This window comes from Augochlora pura, chromosome 1 (assembly GCF_028453695.1).
Source record: "Augochlora pura isolate Apur16 chromosome 1, APUR_v2.2.1, whole genome shotgun sequence".
In the NCBI taxonomy this organism is placed as follows: domain Eukaryota; kingdom Metazoa; phylum Arthropoda; class Insecta; order Hymenoptera; family Halictidae; genus Augochlora; species Augochlora pura.
Window position 1 is genome coordinate 9083554 of NC_135772.1, and position 17798 is coordinate 9101351.

The following is a 17798-nucleotide window of genomic DNA, read 5'->3' on the forward strand; positions in this document are numbered from 1 at the left end:
GCTGAGGTAACCTTATGTATACGCTTGTTATTTTTGAGATTAAGTCGTTTTTCATTAAATTTTTTTAATAAATGTATAAACTAATTTATAGTCAGAACTCTTGCACCCATAGCAGGTTGAGCAATGTAAAATGTTGCGTTGCCAGGATACCTATGCAAAAACAGTATTTGTAATAATTGTTGTTGACTAGTAAAGCTAACAATGTTAAAAAAGAAAGTGACATCTTACTTGATTTTAATATGATCAATTACTTTATTGACCACATCTTTTCTTAGTAAAGATACTGTACAGCCTCCAAAACCAGCACCAGTCAAACGACTTCCTAAAACACCTTCTATTTCTCTTGCTGCTGATACTAATGTATTGAGTTCAACCGAAGAAACTTCATAATCATTTTTTAATGAATCATGACTTTCATTCATTAATTGTCCAAACTTATTAAAGTTTCCATCCTCGAGTGCAATTGCTGCATCAATTGTTCTTTGAATTTCTGTAACTACATGACGAGTTCTTTTTATCATAACTTCTGGTACATCTTGTGATTGTAATCCTGTAAAAAAAGGATATATTAGAGAAACAAAAGTAATAAACCAAACTTGAATAAACCAATTTCTGTTCAACATTATCTTTTTCTTACGTTTAATATCACTTATAGTTACTTCACGTAAACTTTTCTTATTCAATTTCTTTGCAGCTTCGTAACAACTATCTCTACGGTCACAGTATTCACTAGAACTTAACTTATGTGGAGAATTAGAATTAATAATAAGGAACACATAATCTTTTATTTGGGACATAGCTATTTGCTTAGTGTTAAGATCTCTACAATCGAGAAGGAGAGCATATCCTTCTTTTCCCATGACAGAAATAAATTGATCCATTATGCCACATGGCACATTTGCAAAATCATGCTCAGCACGTTGGCATGTTAAAACCTATAAAACAATGTGTATCTAATTTTACATTTTGTTATCTTTCAAAATAACAGGAGATAGTAAAATTAATTCTCAGGTTCACCTTATCTTCAGGCTTATTTGATTGTTTTCCAACTAATGTTTCTAAAAATGTGTATGTGGCAACTTCTAAGGCAGCTGAACTACTAAGACCAGCTCCAACTGGTACAGATGATACAATTACAGCATTGAAACCAGGTACATCACCTAGAAATTAATATGTAATTCTTTCTAACAATTCAACTTGACATTATTGTAAATGAATAAGGTATCACTCACAAAAAAAATAAGCTAAACATCCTTTTACATAGTTAGCCCATTTTGGTTTTCCAGGTTTTATGCTGTTCCGAGTGCTAGTATCAAATTCAACCCAATTTTCAGAACCAAGTGACTCATCAAGTGAAACAATTTTGCATTTATTTGTATTATTTCGTTTACCTGCTACTACTGTGACCATAGGTAATGCCTGAAAATATAAACACTGATTACTATACTATTTTCATTCCTTGCTAATAGTTAGATACATGTTTTAAAACGTCGAAATTTAGTTTCCATGTCAATAAATTAATATAATACTAGCATAACACTATGCTTCTAAATTGTCTCATTACGCAATGAAGTACATACGATAACGATTATCACGATAAATTAGATTGCATATCTTTTATAAGTCGATATCAAAGTATTAAAATATCGATATTATGCAAGCAAGAAAAATATTATTTCTAGAAAATAGCTGAACATTAAGTTTGATGAACATTAATTATCATCGAAATAGCAACTGTAGCGATTTAATATAACTGTCTAACAATAATTTGTGTTGAAATAAAAAGCAGTGGAAATAAAGTTGATTAGAAACCTCGAAAAATTATTTCAATGACGATATAATACAATAGAAATATAATACAATAGAAATATAATATTACATCTGTTTTAAAATTCAAAAATTTACCATCGGCAAAACGAAACCTTCATTATAGTCGGTGTGTTCTCCAATCAAATTTACGCGCCCTGGAGCACAAACGCAAATGTTAGCATTCTCGGCGAATTCTTTCCTGAAAGCTTCAATAGCTTTCACTTTCATTTCGTCCACGTTAGGCACTATAGTTGCCATTTGTACCGGTTTTAAATTCTGTTTATATATATTCAACAAAATTACACGATTCTTGACAATTTAACAAATATATAATTCAAGGTCAAAAAAATGAATAACTCAATAATGAAACTAGCAAAAGTGAACGGATAAAAGTAGAACTTTATACGTTTCAGCACGCACTGATAATACGTAAAGGGTGCTCGCCTTCATATCATACAAAGCTCAAATGAGTGTTGTCACACTCAATTGTGCTTGCGGTCTCGCTCTTTTCGCGTATCTATTCGGTTGGCGCGCCATCAAAGGCCCGCGGCGCGAAATTCGATTTTTAACCCTTTGCACTCGATTGTCCCCTCTCGGGGGACATCGTAATTCTAGTATATGACTAAACATACTACAAAGTCTACAAATTCATATAAATCGAATATTATTATAACAATATTATATATACGTATACATATATGTATACATATATATCGTATACTACATAATAACATAAATGTTCATAAGCGCTGGTAGGTAACATCCATGATGGCGCAGAGTACAAAAGGTTAAAGAAGCTTCAAATAATGAAATCTGTATAATAACGTACTTACGAAGTTTATTTTTACGTCTATTTAGTATTTAAAAAATTTAATGATTTGATAATAATAATTTAAAAATGTGTTCAAATATATTTAATAAGAATTTCATAACAAGAAAAAGACAAACTTTATTTTGAATTTTGACAAATATGATTTACTGATCGGGGGACGTCTTTCTACACGTAATATCTAACACAATAATCGGATAGTGAATGTACGTAGTGAATGTTATGATAAACGTTTTTAAGCGTGTTTTAAAAGATCAAACTTCTGACAGCTTCGAAATAAAATTATTCACATTTGAAACAATCGAAGGAAATTGCGACATGCAGAATAACCCTGGCTAACTAAAAAAACAGATTATTACTCAAAGGATTGCCGAGCAATCTTTTGGTCCCTGTAATCGTTAAAAGGTTCTACAATTTCTATGTAATGCAAAAAATTATTTTTTTAAGTATTTACTCACTAGTTGATGATAGAAGGGTGTTGCTTTATAGTCCTGGAACAAGGAGAAATCCCGACGACGAAGCCCGGGCCGTTGCCGGGGTTTTCTTCCACTTCATCTCTGCACTACGCACATGGTTCCACAAACAGTCCCGAACAGTCTGATATCTCAACAGATTTTATTATTTAAAACTTCTTTAAAAATCAATTTTTGTGTTGCGTGCCTCTAATGCCGCGCGAACAGAATGGATGCGCGAAAAGAATAACATCGCAAGCACGTTAGAGTGAGATAAGCTACATCGTTCGCCAGTGTAACTTGTCCCATATGTAGCTGTGCTGATTTTATGCTCTCTTGCTCACTCGCTGTTTTCCCTCTTTCTTTTTTTGCTTTGAGAACAGCGCTGATTCACCAGGAAATCGCCAACCAATCAAAGCAAAGAAAATTTCTACATCGACCCTTGCTAACGGATCAAGCTGCGGCTTAGAAGTGTGCAAGATTACTCTGTACATATGCGAATACTGGTGTTCTGGCTGGGGATCCAAAAATTGAGTTAAAAACAGTTAGGAATATCCAAATCTGTAAATTGATATATATTTTGAATCTATGGTACATATCATACATATTAAATAAAAATGATACAACCACTAATTAGTAATATAAGAAATGTATTAAATATTTTTTGCAGACAATCTGATTGTTTTATGAGATATATTTAACTGCAATTTGCGCAACATTTCCTGCAATAATTTTCTACCGACAAAATTATAATTTCAAGCTAATTATGTGAAATGGATGACTGTATTTTTATCATTAGTGTATAAACATTTGAAAGTGATAAAACGGTACATAATATGTGTGGATGTTCTATATCAATTTAAAATGATTTATATCGCTACAAATTTCTAACCTGTAACCTTGTTTACTTACCGAAGTAGTTGTCATCTAATGACAATAAGTTCAACTGACAATGCGATGACGGTCTCAAATCCACTTATTAAAGAATTAAAAGGTAACCAAAACTAATTTTATCATTTAATTTTTCAGCTTTAATCATTGCTATCAGTTATTAAAATTTTTACTATCATTTCTTAAATTTCATAAATGCGACAAGTGACATTGTTTTTATTGTCATGTCATTTTAGGTTGGACTCGGAAATTAACAGAATGTGACAGAGGGATTGATGACCGAAACCTAGATTTACCTTTGTTCTGTAAATGTTTAGAAAAATGTTTACAACAAGGGGTATTGATGAGCTTAACTCCAATTGGTTTTCCAAAGTTACCTGACGCTTGGTATTGGATGGAAGAGATTGCAGAAAAACATTTTAGGTTTAAAAGAATAAATTATAAAATTATATTTCTAAATACCTTGCTTGATCATCTTTATTATAGTTATAATGTGCCATATATTGAAATGACATTATATTATTCCAGTTCCTCTAGTACGTACTCCTTGATGGTTGAACAAGTAAAACTAAATCCAAAAGTCCAAACACCTACTGGTCGTCTTAGGTTGTTGATTAGAACATGTTTGATAAGAAAGTGCCTTCATATGCCAATTGAAATGCTGGTACATACTTTTCAATTGTATACATCAATTACTCAGAGTAAATTCTTGTTAGAGTATAATTACTAACCTCACAATTATATTTTCTATAAAATTATTTAGGTGAGGACACCATTGATGGCTATAGTTTACTATGACAAAAACAGTATTTTAGGAGATGAAATTCTTGGTGAAATATTTTTATCCGTATTACTACAAATTAGTAAACTAAATTTTAAATTAAATTTACGGAATTCTAGTTTTTTGGATGATATTTGGAACCTGCCAGAATGTATAGCACTAGAATTAGTGCCATGTAGAAGCTTAGGAATCTCTGTATGGTAAGAAATTAAAATTATGAAGACAAATTCTTATCCTAAATAATTGCTCTTTTTGTTTCAGTTTTATCAAAGGGAAGGCTTTAATAGTTAATTTAGGCAAAAATTCTGTAGCTGCCGAAGATGTAAGAAGTAATACAATTTCGTCTTAAACTTTAACGTGTTAAATGCTTATTCTTTATTTTTTGCTAGGACAAAATCGAAATTGGTGATATTCTGGATGAGATAAACGGATATGCTGTAACATCTAGCACTAAAGGTCAATTGTCTAGAATTATGAGGAAAACTGTAGGTCAACCAGTGAGTTTATATATAATTAAAGTATGTATTTCTGAACTAAATAGTATACTTTAAATTATAAAAAGTACATACTTTAATTTCATAATTTTTTAGCATCGCAATAAAGAAACAGGAGAAATATATGCCCCAATAATAAGTCTTATACAAAGTTCAGGTGTTGATGGTTTAAAGAAAATTTTAAAAAAGCTTAATTCAAACAAACAAAATAGTGAAGAAAAATCTGATGTAGCTAAATCAATACAGAAGTCATTAAATGCAGGATTTTCGATTAAATATTGTGGTTCTATATATATTGGCACTGAAGGGGATGTTAAACAAATCAAAAGAGCAATCCTTCAAGTGTTAAAGTCAGAAAATTTGAAATTAGTGGATGTTAAATTTGAATGTTTAGAAATTGGCATTAGAGTCACTCAAGACGAGGATGATAAAGTATGTATATATATATATATATATGTAGAACTATCTACATACAGGAGTGTATAATATATTGACGTTTACATTTATTTAAACGTTTAGGTGATATGTAAGCAAAGTTACATGGAAATCTCTTCTTGCGGCCGTACCGTAAACATTCCAAACTATTTTGCATTTATTGCAGGGTAATGTCATACTATATATTCTCATCTATGCACTATGCGAGCACATATAACTATATTTTTACTCCTGTTTTCAGAGATACTAACTGCAGTCGAGCAACCAAGTTTGATGCATATGTCTTTTATCATCAAAATGAACATATAGTGCAGACTATACTACAAAGTTTGGGTCAAGGATTTCAACGTACACATTTTGCAGTTTAATTGTTTCCAATAAGAAAAAAGATTCTATATCAAATTATTTTTCATGATTTTGAGACACTAGCCCAATTCACTTATCTAGTCAATGCATTCTCTGCATACTCTATACGTCACTTATCTTTTCCACCTAAATAAAGTAATTTTGCGTTAAATGTATGCATATGTGCGGATCATATATTTTATGAAAATATATGTAAGATTCTGCTCATATTTTCTTCTTAGAAAATTCTCAACTATACAATTGTGCGAAAGGGGATTAACCTCTTACTGGTTATTTGCTTTGTATAGAATTATCTATCACTAAAACAATTACAAAAATTTATTTTCATATAAAAGTAATGACATTAAATGATATGATAAGATTCTGCAAATTCCTGTGTATATGTTGTACATATAGAATAGTCTAGAACCTCCAAATAAATTAAGTCTGTTCTATTTTGTCATGTTATCAAATTTTCTTGACAGGGAAATCAACTGCATTTTTTCTTGATCCAAAATAAAAAAAATAACTCAAAACTTGAACATAATGTGCAAGAACGTATGGTATCCGAGTATGAATTTTTGTAAAAAAATTACCCTTTTTTCTATAGTTATCATCATATAAAATTTTTTAGAAATAATAAACATCCAAAAATACGAATTAGTAAGTACTTCATTCTTTTTCGTGTTTAAGATATATATTAAACCAATAATGAAATTTTGTTAATTTGTGCAAAACTATTTTTAGAATTGTTTATTTTATTATCGTACTAGTACCACATGGAACCTAATAATTATAGTAATATTTTACGAAATTTAATTTTAGTTAAATAGTCATGTTGAATATAATTTATTAAAATATATTCTCGCCTGAAAAAGAGGCTCGTATACGCCTCAAACTTTAAATCTGGTTAAGTTCATTACCGTGATGTATAATTAAAAATTGGACATTTTATATTACACAACCTAATTATGCAAAAAAGTTCGACGACATTAATGTCGAGAAATCTTAGTTGGAACACCCTGTATGTACGTACATATTGTACACTATACATACAGTGTGCAGGTCGCAGGTATAGTTCAATGTGACATTAAGTCAAAATATTTGTGTAAGATACACGATTGAAGGTGACAGTTGAAAATGCAAGAAGAATCTCGATTGAGAGAGAGTCGATAATAACTCGATCGGAGAGAAACAATCAAGGGGCATCCCGAAGGTGATCCTTGGATTGGGGTTGGGGTCGGGTTCGGGGTCGGAGTCGAGTTCCCTGGTTGCGACGTGCGCCGTAATCGTTGCGCCGTGTAACCTTCTGTCAGTCGCCGTTGCCGGAGACCGAATACCACTCAGTGATCAGAGGAAAGATGGCTACAAACTTAGGGGTAGAGTGTCAGTACTTTTTCGAAGATGTTGTCTACCGTGTGGACAAGAAAGGTAACGTAGTGTTCGGGATCGTAATGGAAAACGATGACGAAGATTTGTCCGAGGAAAGTTCCGACAGTGAAGAGAGTCCGAAGAGAAAAAAGGGCGAGATTCGCGTGGTCTGGCATCCTTCCGGTGTTGAGGAATTGGTCAACGCGAAGAAGGTATTCGATACTTTATAGAATACTGGGTATTCGTCATTGGCAAAGGATTATTGATGTATATGAAATGATATTTTGTATTTCATCCTATTATTCCTTTTTTCTGTTATATTTATGTTTTCAAGTTTCTGAACAGCGACACCTGTCACACGAACCATATCTGCGACCGAATGTTCAATTCGAATTTGAATTCAGTTCGGGTGTATCAACCGCGATCGGCAAAATATTATGGCTTTAACGAAGGTTAGATATTTTATCCGTAGGTTTACTTGGCGGACAGGACACTTATGCCAGGCGACGTCGTGCGACGAATGATCAAAGGGAAAGACACACAAAGAGGATATTGTAGAGAAATCGAGCTGACTGCTTGCATTCAAGCAATTGGTACTAAACAGGTTCTTACGAATATAAGGAGTGAGGACTTGGTCCCTTTAGAAGTATGTAATTTATCTATAATGTGGCAAATGCTCTTGATAATGCGCATTATGGTTAATAGTTTCTCTCTATAGGAGTTTGCAACGGATATAGCTGTTTGTATGGATTCATGGGTTGGCGGAATTAAAATGGCACATTTCAAGTTATGGCTCACTACACCTGATGGATCCCGTTGTGTTGTGAATGAAATGGATTCCAGAGTCCTGGGACAGTTAGAAGAGAAACGAGACAGCGTAAGCACTTAAACAATATTGAAACAATTTCTTTCACTGGACATACAATAAAGGTTTTTCAGGATAATGACTTTCCACATTCCTCTGAATTTTATCCTGGTCAATGTTTATGGGGACCAGTTAACTGCCTAGAAGATGCACAATGGATCACATGTACAAAAGAAATGAAAGCAAAAAGAAAAGCTAAACCATTGAAAATGACAAAAGTGACTGTCGAAAAGGTAGAGACAGACTGGGTAGGAGTACATTGGCAGTGCAGAGCATATTCAAAGGATGGTGCTTGGTCGGATCAAGCTCAACCAAAGTTTGTAGTGGAAGGAGAAAATTTGAAAAAATTGAAATTATTAAATGTATTTGAACCTTCAACTGTACAAGTGGGAGATCGAAATTTCTATGTAATTAAAGGTGATGAAAGTGTCATTACACGAGAACAATGGAGGAAGTTGCAAAGAGGTGTTTTTCCAGTCCCTAAACACAGTCCAAAGAAAACACGTCCGAACATTAATATCACGAAACCAGTCGAAGACAAAAAAAAGGATAAGGACAAAGATAACGAGCAGCAGACTTTAGAAGAGAATGCTCAAAATAATATTAATAATTTACAAAATGTGACAAGCAATAACACTCTAATGCCTCCAGCACAAATCCAAAATACTGAAAGTTCAGACGACTGGGATACAGAAGATACAGGTTCACAGAGCGACAGTGCCTCTGTAAGGTTTTTTGATTCTTTCCAAATTATTTCATAACCAGTCGACATAATAAATAATATAATATTCTATTCACAGGTATCTAGTGGTTGTTCCAGTATGTCTTCTATGGGCAAAAAGAAAAAGGGTCCAGCTTTAATGACTAAAGTATTGAAAAAGAAGAAGCTGTGCAAAGCAAAAAAGAAAGTACCACCAGTCCCACTTATTCCAGGAACTAAAATTGTGGTAGAAACATTATCTACAAATACAAAAGCTAATGTCGTATGGCAAGATGGCTCTGTAGAATTTGGTACTGTACTAAAAATATTTTGTTGATTACATAATTACGTGTAAAATGTTCAATTATTATTATTATATATATTTAGGTATCCCATCGACGCAACTTTACCCAATTCATCATTTAGATGACAAAGAGTTCTTCCCAGGTGATTTCGTAGTTGATCAAAAGGAAGAATCCAGAATGTATGGCGTAGTACAAAGTGTTGATCATCAAGGTAGAACAGCAAAAATAAAATGGTTCAAAACGTATACTTCTAGTCAAAGTCCACAGTAAGTAATTAATTTTATACCCGCAATCGATATTAAGAAAATTTTGTGGAAAATAATGCATATATTAATCTCCATAAATATTTGTTAGACCAATTTTTATAGAAGAACGGGAGGTCAGTGTATATGATTTAAAGGACCACCCAGATTTTCAGTACAGGCCAGGTACATTAGTAATACGAATAGCCAATTTTGAAGGAGAAGATGCTGGATGTACTGCTGGTCAAGTGCTAGATAACTATCCGGAAGGTCAAGTTAAAGTATGGTGGGTTGATGGACATGTAAGTATGTGTTGGCCTCAAGATCTGTACAAGGTAGGCGAATACGATAGTGATGAAGGTGAATTATGGGATGATGTGTCGTCGGATGCGTCATGGGAAACAGAATTGGAAGACTGTTTCATCGCTGACATCGATGGAACAGAACAAACTGAGTTGGAAAATATAAAACCGAAATTAGCTGCGCACATTGAGAAAGCTCGAATCGCAATGTCTAGGCTGGAAGAGATCTTCACGCAGAACCCATTTTTACAAACGACTGAGGTCATGAGAAAATTATTAGATGTATATAAAGACTGTCGGTACATGGACAAACTTATGGGTACTTCCTTTTTTCACGAGAGTCACTTCCATGGATTATTAGAAAGGGTTAGAGAACGTGGGCGAGCCAACGTGGCACAACGTATGGCAGATCAAGTAACAAGATTATTTACTCATAAATCCGGTGAATCCGAGGAAAACATAGGAAAGGATAATGTAGAAGACAACGAGAAAGTAATTGCAGTAACAGATATGACGGAATCTGCCGACAATAAGAGCAATGAAGACACGGATAAACACCAACTCGAAAAAATCGAAGAATCGAACGATCGATTGTTCATCAATGTCAATCCAAATCCTGAAGATTCTGGATTATATTCTGCAGAAAATTCGAAAAAAGAATCTGGTTCGAGCGAGTCGAGTGGAGAATTTCTGCTTAGCGAAGATGCAAATAACGTACACGATCGTTCAGTAGACAAGGCCGAAGTGCACAAAATTGCAAAGACGTTAACACACATAACTAGTTCTCATGTAGCAGAAGGCTCTCAAGTCTGCGTGAAACTTTGTACCTTGATAAAGGCTCAACTTGTATTAGCGCATGCTGAAGTTTCCAAGCGATTTGGAGTATCGAAAATGCTATTGTCCGATGCTCAGAAAGGTTCATCTCCTTTGAAAAAACAGAAAAAGGAAGAAGAGACACGCGTAGAGGTATTACAGGAACCGTCTGAATCATCTGTAGAAATACCACCACCAATATATGACGAAGGAGAAGGATTTTCTATAGAGGAAACAGCTCCAGATAGTCATAAATTTAAATTAACTATGTTCCAACCTACAGATCCCACAAACTTTTTCCGTACTGTTTCCAAGGAACTAAAGCTTTTGAGAAGTTCGCTTCCACCAGGTATATGGGTAAAAGGATTCGAAGACAGAATAGATTTATACTCTGTAATGTTTCGCGGACCGGAGAAAACACCATACGAGGATGGTCTTTTCCTATTCGATTTCCAATTATCCGCCGATTATCCAGTTGCTCCACCGCTCTGCCATTACATATCGTACTGTAACGACAGATTAAATCCTAATCTCTACGAAGATGGTAAAGTATGTGTGAGTCTACTTGGAACGTGGTCTGGACGTGGAACAGAAATATGGACAAGTTCTTCTACCTTGTTGCAAGTTATAGTCTCAATTCAGGGCCTTATTCTAGTACCTGAGCCGTACTTTAACGAAGCTGGATTCGAAAAACAGAAGGGTTCCCAAGAAGGAAGGGAGAATTCAAGAATGTATAATGAAATGGTTGTACTGAAATTAGTTCAAGCGCAGACCAAACTTCTGCAATACCCGCCGGCTATTTTCAAAGATATCATAATTGAACATTTTAAGAGACACGCAAAGAAATTCTTACAGCGTTTAGACTTGTGGATGGAAATTTCTGAGCAACATAACAATCAACATCCACTGTCTCCTGTAACACCTACTACATTTAAACAGATATCAGATGTTGGTACGTCGCGATAATTTTTTCTTTCCTTTTGGTATCTTTATATTCATTTGAAACATAAAATAATGGTACTTTCTTGTTTTAGATAAAAAGATTCTTCCGGAATTTCCGTTAATACCGGCATCTAGAGGTTTTTGCATAACGCTCCGTAAAACTTTAGCTACTTTTAGAGATGTACTGCTCAAAGAAGGTATCCTAGAAGGAGGCGGCAGTGTAGAAAACAGTGAAAAAACGAAGGAACAAACAAACAGTACTAAGAATGAGTGTAATGAACCATGTAAAATCACTGACGGTGGCGTAAAAGATTGTGACAAAAATAAAAAGAGCAGCAACCCGCAAGATAGTAGTCACAAATTAACACCAAACGGTAGCCTGTCTAAGGACATTGTTTCATCTTCCTCGACGAATATTTCCACTACGCCGTTAAGCGAAACGAAGAAAAATAGCTCGGATCGTACCATCAGCTAGCCACAAGGTAAACTTAAGTTTAAACCTAAAAATGTAGCACGTAGAACATACCCGACTATGCGGTAATATATTCAAATAATTTATTACATATATATATATATATATATACAATACATACATATATATATATATATATACAATACATATATATATATATACAATACATACATATACATATATGTATATGTACGTAATATATATTATATATACATATGTTATAAAAAGTACGTTCAATGATAATTGCGGTATCTATTTATTAAACATTAACACTATCATTAACGAACGATAATATTGTAACAGAAACGCCGCTGTCTTTGCTCCGCAGCTAGAAATATACTTGTTACTCTGAAATAATCACAATAGTAACATAACTAAATACGTTTATTCGAATATAACGCGAGAGCCGTGAAAATCTTTGCTCTTGCACAAAAAATATTGTACACTTGAAGGACACGTTATTATATTGATTTATTATGTTATATGGTATATGCAATATAGTGACATGCTATATATAGTGTATAACAATATAACATTAAAGAATGGGGAATTAATATTCTGTTAAGAGATGAAAGAATTGGAAGACATGGCTTCTTCTTAATGCACGTTACAATTTCCGGGTACACGTGTAATGAAAGTATCCATGTACACGCGTTACTCGTACTTAAATTGATAATGTGCATAATATTTACTACATGGGTATCGGGATATACAGAGATTCCTATTTCATAGCAGACTATTTGTTTGATATTTCATTCCTACTTATTGTAAATAACATTTAGAAAAATATTTAATTAATTACAACTATCGGGGCGGTTGAACAATAATGTTAAACATGACGTTTAGGAAGGAAATATGCATGAAAACCGAATTTAAGAACAAAAATCATCAAAATAAGCGTCGCAAGATCAATTGATATCGATTTTTTTAAATTTTATGTATGGTATTGCTTATTTGAATGTTCGGTTCCAGTTTCTAGAGCCGTCCCGATATGTTAACTTTAGGGAGCTCCGAAGAGAATTAATGTTCCCAATTGTTGAAAGTTCTACAATTGAACGAATTAAAATAAGAATCTGTTAGTATACATGTATTTGTATACTCATGAAATTGAGATTTCTACATACCCGAATACTCCTGTATTAAAAGTAATATTGATTGCATTATGGGTACGTTCGACACGCGTAAAATAGAGACCTTTAAAAAGAATACATAGAATGCCACGTGCATTTAGTTACATAATTCTGCAATGAGGATAGAGCGTTCCTTAAAAACGCAATAATAACTCGACTGACTTAGTAAACAAAGGGTAGGGGCGGAAACAATCTTGGGTATTGAAAAGACAAAAAAAAGTTGTCAATCTATTTAAAAAAAAAAAAGGAAAAATTATAAAAATTAAGAGAAAGGTTAAGTGAATAGTAGCAATGCGTCGAGCCAACATAAAAATACATCGCAATAGTGTTTAAGGGACACAATAATAATAGGTATTAATTTCGAATGCATTTCAGTGAGTACACTTCGAGTAACAGCATCACCAATTCGACCTTTTTGGTACGGCAGAGACATCCACGAAGTGCAATTCAATGGCCGAATGTCTAGGAACGATGAGATATATCATCACGTTGAATTCTTTCCTATAGTCGCGTTGATAATAACTTGTTGACCGGTTACAAAATATACTCGTGTTTTCATGCACAAATGTTGTAACCTGGCCTAAAAACTTATGTAATTACTGAAGGCCAAAATCTGTAAGATTTTATTGTATTATTATTTATTGGGTCAGATAGTATCTGCTTTATCTTTTTTACTCAATTATGAAGATATGCCAGTGATGCTAGAACTACTGCATTAATTTGTGCATAAAATTAAAAAAGCATGTTTATTACAAATTAATATGCATGAATAATATACCGAAAATGCATAAACGCCAGATTGAATTTGCCGAAAGCAAGTCATAATGATTATAAAAAAAAATCTGAAAATTTCCTTTGTTTAATAACCGTGTACTACAATCTGCAATCGTACCGAAAAGGTTAACTACATAAAGACTCATTGATTTTCAACTACCTTAAAGTCATTATGCCATCCACTAATAATAATTTAAAATACAGTATTTCAAGTGAAATTGCGAAATGACTTTGATTGAAACTAGATTGTAGCTTACACAGAAAGATTCGTATTTAGATGAGACCTGTAATGACTAAGTCCACTGTTAGAAACACTTCTAACGTAGCTTATAAAGTCTAGCAAAATTATCTTGGATGCTCTATTACCTAAAGTACAGTTTCTTTTGTCAATGCTTTTTTTCGTACATTTGTAGGAACTTAAGTGTCTTTACGACTCTTACTGAGCTTTTCTTTTAATATGTCGTGAATAAAGTATGATAACAAACTGTACTTAGTATTATCACAACAATTGCAGAGAGCATTAATACTTATCTTACAACATGAGCGTTTTACAATATTTTTACTATTTATTTTTTTATTTAATTCCACACACCTTAGCTGTATAAATTCCAAAATCAGGCACATATAATTGAAATGAGAAAATTTATTATGAAAAGATACCAAATGCAACGAAGAATCTATAATGATTACTAGACTGCATATCAGTATGCACAAGAAAACCTGTTTGCATCAATTGTAAAGTAATAGGAGTAAAATAGAATTCCATTATTTTTTTAATCATTTTAATAAGTTCACAGTAGTACATCAATGCTTATAAATTTTAAAAAGTTGTTTATTTTTTTAATGTCACCTAGTCATTTTTGTCATGTGTGCATAAAATTTGCAACCTTAATGATCACTGTGTTAAAGTAGCGTACATTGTTATTTTCAAGTTTCTTTTTATTTTGTTATGCTATTGTTAGTGTATATTATTATTATTATCAAACTCTGGATTTTATGCATGTATGACAAACTTGAATAAGAATGTAAAGATATCAATACATAATTTTCATTGTTAAAATGATTAAAGAAATAAATAAGTTTTTATTTAATTCCAGCTTCTTGCAATTGGTACTAAAAGTGTTTAATTTGCATAAACATTCGCAGTCTCATTATTAAATTTTATTTATTTATTACCTCGAAATCTAAGAATTCATTTATTTAAAATAATTATTTATTCAATCGGTTATTTATATTATTAAGAAATCAATGTTCTTAATGGTTACATGTACAGTTCGTTTTTTTTTAAGAATTCTTCGTTTTAGATGTTTCTGTATTTCTCCAGATAACATTTGTCACGCATTTTTTTGTACGCTAAATATTTATATGTTAATAAATTAATAATGATGCAGATTTTATTGTCGGATAGTATACATGTGTTCAAATGTGTATACGATGTAACCCGTAATTTGAAACAATGCACTGATCTGTGTTTAATGTACGTATAAAAGAGTCAGTTTCAAACAAAACACTGATCCAACAGAATTAAACAATTTATTTCCATCGTATAAAATGAAAATCCATAAATAGAGACGCAATGTGAATATAAACAAATGAAGTATGATCAGATATACTGTAGATGTATATGTACACTCGAATTTCTTTTTCAACTATTGGAAATAAAAAGTTCTTTTTAGAGAAATTGTTACACTGAACAGACTTATATGAGATAACGTGATATTGGTTTTGAACAGTTTCTGAGAATACCACGTGTAAAATGTTTAACTGCAGTATTAGCATTTCTTTTATTCTATGAAACAACTTTCTTAATAATTGTATCTTGAACGAATTGAATATATTGTACTCTCAAATCAAATATCGTCGTAGATTATGATAACAGAGAGAACTCTTCTCAAATGCAATAACGCTGGAATTATCACGATAACAGGACTAAGTTGTGTGATAGTCATTGAGGCGACGTTTAAAAAACTAAGTACAATGTATTCATTCGTGCGAAGATTTCTTCGAAAATATATGGTGCTGAATAGAAACAAATGAGAAAAGTGAGAAGGGGTTAAAAGGGGGGAGAGTGATATAAAAACTACAACTTGTTCGAGCTTGCAAACACTATGTGCGTCTTTTTCTTCTCATTAGTCCTCTAAACTCTAAAAGGACGCAGAACGTATAACTCATTCATAAATATTAAAAATTTTATATTATTCACTATATTATGATGAAAAAGTAAAAAACTAATTAGCGAAAATCGCTTGAAAAAAATTATACTAAATAATCCCTTATCCGTGTTGTTTCTTACGTAGCGTATTATTAAAAACTGTTTGTTTAATCTTATTAATCTATTGATGATTTCATTATAATATAGTAAAAAATATAAAAATTTAATTTTTACTCGTTGTGGTTTAAACATTCAAGCCGCTTGTGCATGTTCGAACTAGGGATGTAAACGTTTAAACGTTAGATTAAAAGGTTGAGTATTTTGAGTTTGGGATAAAGGAGAATGAGTTTGATGAGAATTTATGTTAGAATAATATATTTTCAAACTATTGATTATTAACCAGAATCATTTATAATAATAGTTCGAGATAAAAATTATATCCGAATAGCTAGAGAAATATTTAGTAGAATTCTGAATTCGAATTGCTGAATTTTTACAATGCTAGTTTGAACATTAAAATGTTTGAGTTGGCTCCATTTTTAAGCCGTTAGCATGTTTTTGAATATTCATCACTAAATGTCATAACAATGGAGATACAATTTCCATATAAGAAACAGGGAGGGGGGAAAGAGAGGCAGTGAGAGAATATATAAGTAAAAAAAAATAGCGATTGGATGAAGAAAACGAAGAAGGAAAAATAATGCGCGTACTGCTGCATCAGGCAGATCAGATTGTTATGTGAAACACAATGTTTTAGAATGCCTTGTATATATTATATAATATGCTGTATATGCCAGTTGTTTCTATTTCTATTATTATGATAATTATTGCATATTTGTCAATCTACGAAAGGTCTTATTTTCACGATATTTAATTGTCATAAATATTAAATATTCCTTTGAAGATGAAATTTCACTTACTTTTAAAATACTTTGGCTGCAGTAAATAATTTATATTATAAACGTAATCTAATATTCGAGTAAACATTTCGACAGATTAGCAACAGAACTAGAAGAAGTATTAGTTACATGTGATGTTCCTTCGAAATTACTTTATACTATGTACTCAGGATATATGTTATAAGTAGAATCTATTCATACTGCCATGGTACAGTAAAAGGTCTTTTAATTTCTCACGTTCGATTGAAGGTCCTTTTTGTGAGTTTGGCATCTACCGAAAACGGTATCACGACGATCATGTAAACCGGCTGATATTTGTAACGTTGTTCTCTTGATTTTGAATGAATAAAAAGTCCGTATGCGATTAAGAGATATTATAATTGACCGTAAATCTTTCTGTTCAATAGATCCCATTCCTACTCACCCGAATCTTCAACCTGCACTCTCCCGTACGGTTATATACCAGCTGCTTTTTGGATATCCAGTTTTTTTTAAATGTTTATTATAAATTTGTACAAACACATATTTATCCTTGTATTATAAATCCATTGAAACTAAACTAAGATGTTTTTATATTTAGACGTTTTAAATGTTATAAGTAATACATAAAATTATTTAAAATTTAAATTGTATATTTCAATTTGTGAATGCAAAGAAACGATCAAGGAATATGTCCTTAATGTGTGTCAAATTTGTTAAAAGTCCTAATAGGACATCGTCGTGAGAATACCTCTCTTATCTATCACAGGAACAGATAAGATGCATTTTCCACCTGTTATCAGATATACCTTATCA

General features: G+C 32.4%; 3 protein-coding genes across 6 annotated transcripts; 2 read left to right on the forward strand and 1 right to left on the reverse strand.

The window, feature by feature from the left end:
* Positions 1–12: 12 nt before the first annotated feature.
* Positions 13–3315, reverse strand: LOC144467874 (galactokinase). Of its 2 annotated transcripts, none has more exons than XM_078176867.1 (6): positions 3097–3315; positions 1233–1419; positions 1018–1160; positions 638–935; positions 229–550; positions 13–150 (listed from the first exon to the last, which is right to left on the reverse strand). In XM_078176867.1, the coding sequence occupies exons 2-6, from the start codon at positions 1408–1410 to the stop codon at positions 81–83; spliced, it is 1011 nt and encodes a 336-aa protein (XP_078032993.1). In that variant the 5' UTR covers positions 1411–1419; positions 3097–3315; the 3' UTR covers positions 13–80. The 2 variants fall into 2 exon arrangements, with proteins under 2 accessions (XP_078032993.1, XP_078032988.1); XM_078176862.1 differs by lacking the exon at positions 3097–3315 and adding an exon at positions 1906–2254.
* Positions 3316–3546: 231 nt separating this feature from the next.
* LOC144467861 (uncharacterized) lies at positions 3547–6427 on the forward strand. Of its 2 annotated transcripts, none has more exons than XM_078176845.1 (11): positions 3547–3681; positions 3761–3917; positions 4008–4084; positions 4218–4404; positions 4510–4645; positions 4745–4962; positions 5024–5084; positions 5152–5280; positions 5353–5688; positions 5776–5858; positions 5933–6427. In XM_078176845.1, exons 2-11 carry the CDS (start codon positions 3868–3870, stop codon positions 6057–6059), a joined length of 1404 nt encoding a protein of 467 aa, XP_078032971.1. In that variant the 5' UTR covers positions 3547–3681; positions 3761–3867; the 3' UTR covers positions 6060–6427. The 2 variants fall into 2 exon arrangements, with proteins under 2 accessions (XP_078032971.1, XP_078032978.1); XM_078176852.1 differs by having other exon boundaries at positions 4011–4084.
* Positions 6428–7348: 921 nt separating this feature from the next.
* Positions 7349–17492, forward strand: LOC144467648 ((E3-independent) E2 ubiquitin-conjugating enzyme UBE2O). 2 transcript variants are annotated; one of them, XM_078176548.1, is made up of 9 exons: positions 7349–7619; positions 7880–8053; positions 8126–8284; positions 8347–8997; positions 9073–9283; positions 9360–9543; positions 9632–11586; positions 11669–12058; positions 17411–17492. In XM_078176548.1, exons 1-8 carry the CDS (start codon positions 7398–7400, stop codon positions 12049–12051), a joined length of 3939 nt encoding a protein of 1312 aa, XP_078032674.1. In that variant the 5' UTR covers positions 7349–7397; the 3' UTR covers positions 12052–12058; positions 17411–17492. The 2 variants fall into 2 exon arrangements, with proteins under 2 accessions (XP_078032674.1, XP_078032666.1); XM_078176540.1 differs by lacking the exon at positions 17411–17492 and adding an exon at positions 13554–17388.
* The last annotated feature ends 306 nt before the right edge of the window (positions 17493–17798 follow it).

Bases quoted from the DNA above. Each gene is read 5' to 3' on its own strand.
- LOC144467874 (XM_078176862.1), bottom strand. From the start codon at position 2,067: ATGGCAACTATAGTGCCTAACGTGGACGAAATGAAAGTGAAAGCTATT. The intron at 1,420-1,905 runs GTAAATTTTTGA...TTATATTTTCAG, and splicing joins AAGGTTTCGTTTTGCCGATG to GCATTACCTATGGTCACAGT. The intron at 1,161-1,232 runs GTGAGTGATACC...ATTAATTTCTAG, and splicing joins ATGTTTAGCTTATTTTTTTT to GTGATGTACCTGGTTTCAAT.
- LOC144467861 (XM_078176845.1), top strand. From the start codon at position 3,868: ATGACTGTATTTTTATCATTAGTGTATAAACATTTGAAAGTGATAAAA. The intron at 4,405-4,509 runs GTTTAAAAGAAT...ATATTATTCCAG, and splicing joins ATTGCAGAAAAACATTTTAG to TTCCTCTAGTACGTACTCCT. The intron at 5,281-5,352 runs GTATGTATTTCT...ATAATTTTTTAG, and splicing joins TGAGTTTATATATAATTAAA to CATCGCAATAAAGAAACAGG.
- LOC144467648 (XM_078176548.1), top strand. From the start codon at position 7,398: ATGGCTACAAACTTAGGGGTAGAGTGTCAGTACTTTTTCGAAGATGTT. The intron at 8,998-9,072 runs GTAAGGTTTTTT...TTCTATTCACAG, and splicing joins CACAGAGCGACAGTGCCTCT to GTATCTAGTGGTTGTTCCAG. The intron at 9,284-9,359 runs GTACTGTACTAA...ATATATATTTAG, and splicing joins AGATGGCTCTGTAGAATTTG to GTATCCCATCGACGCAACTT.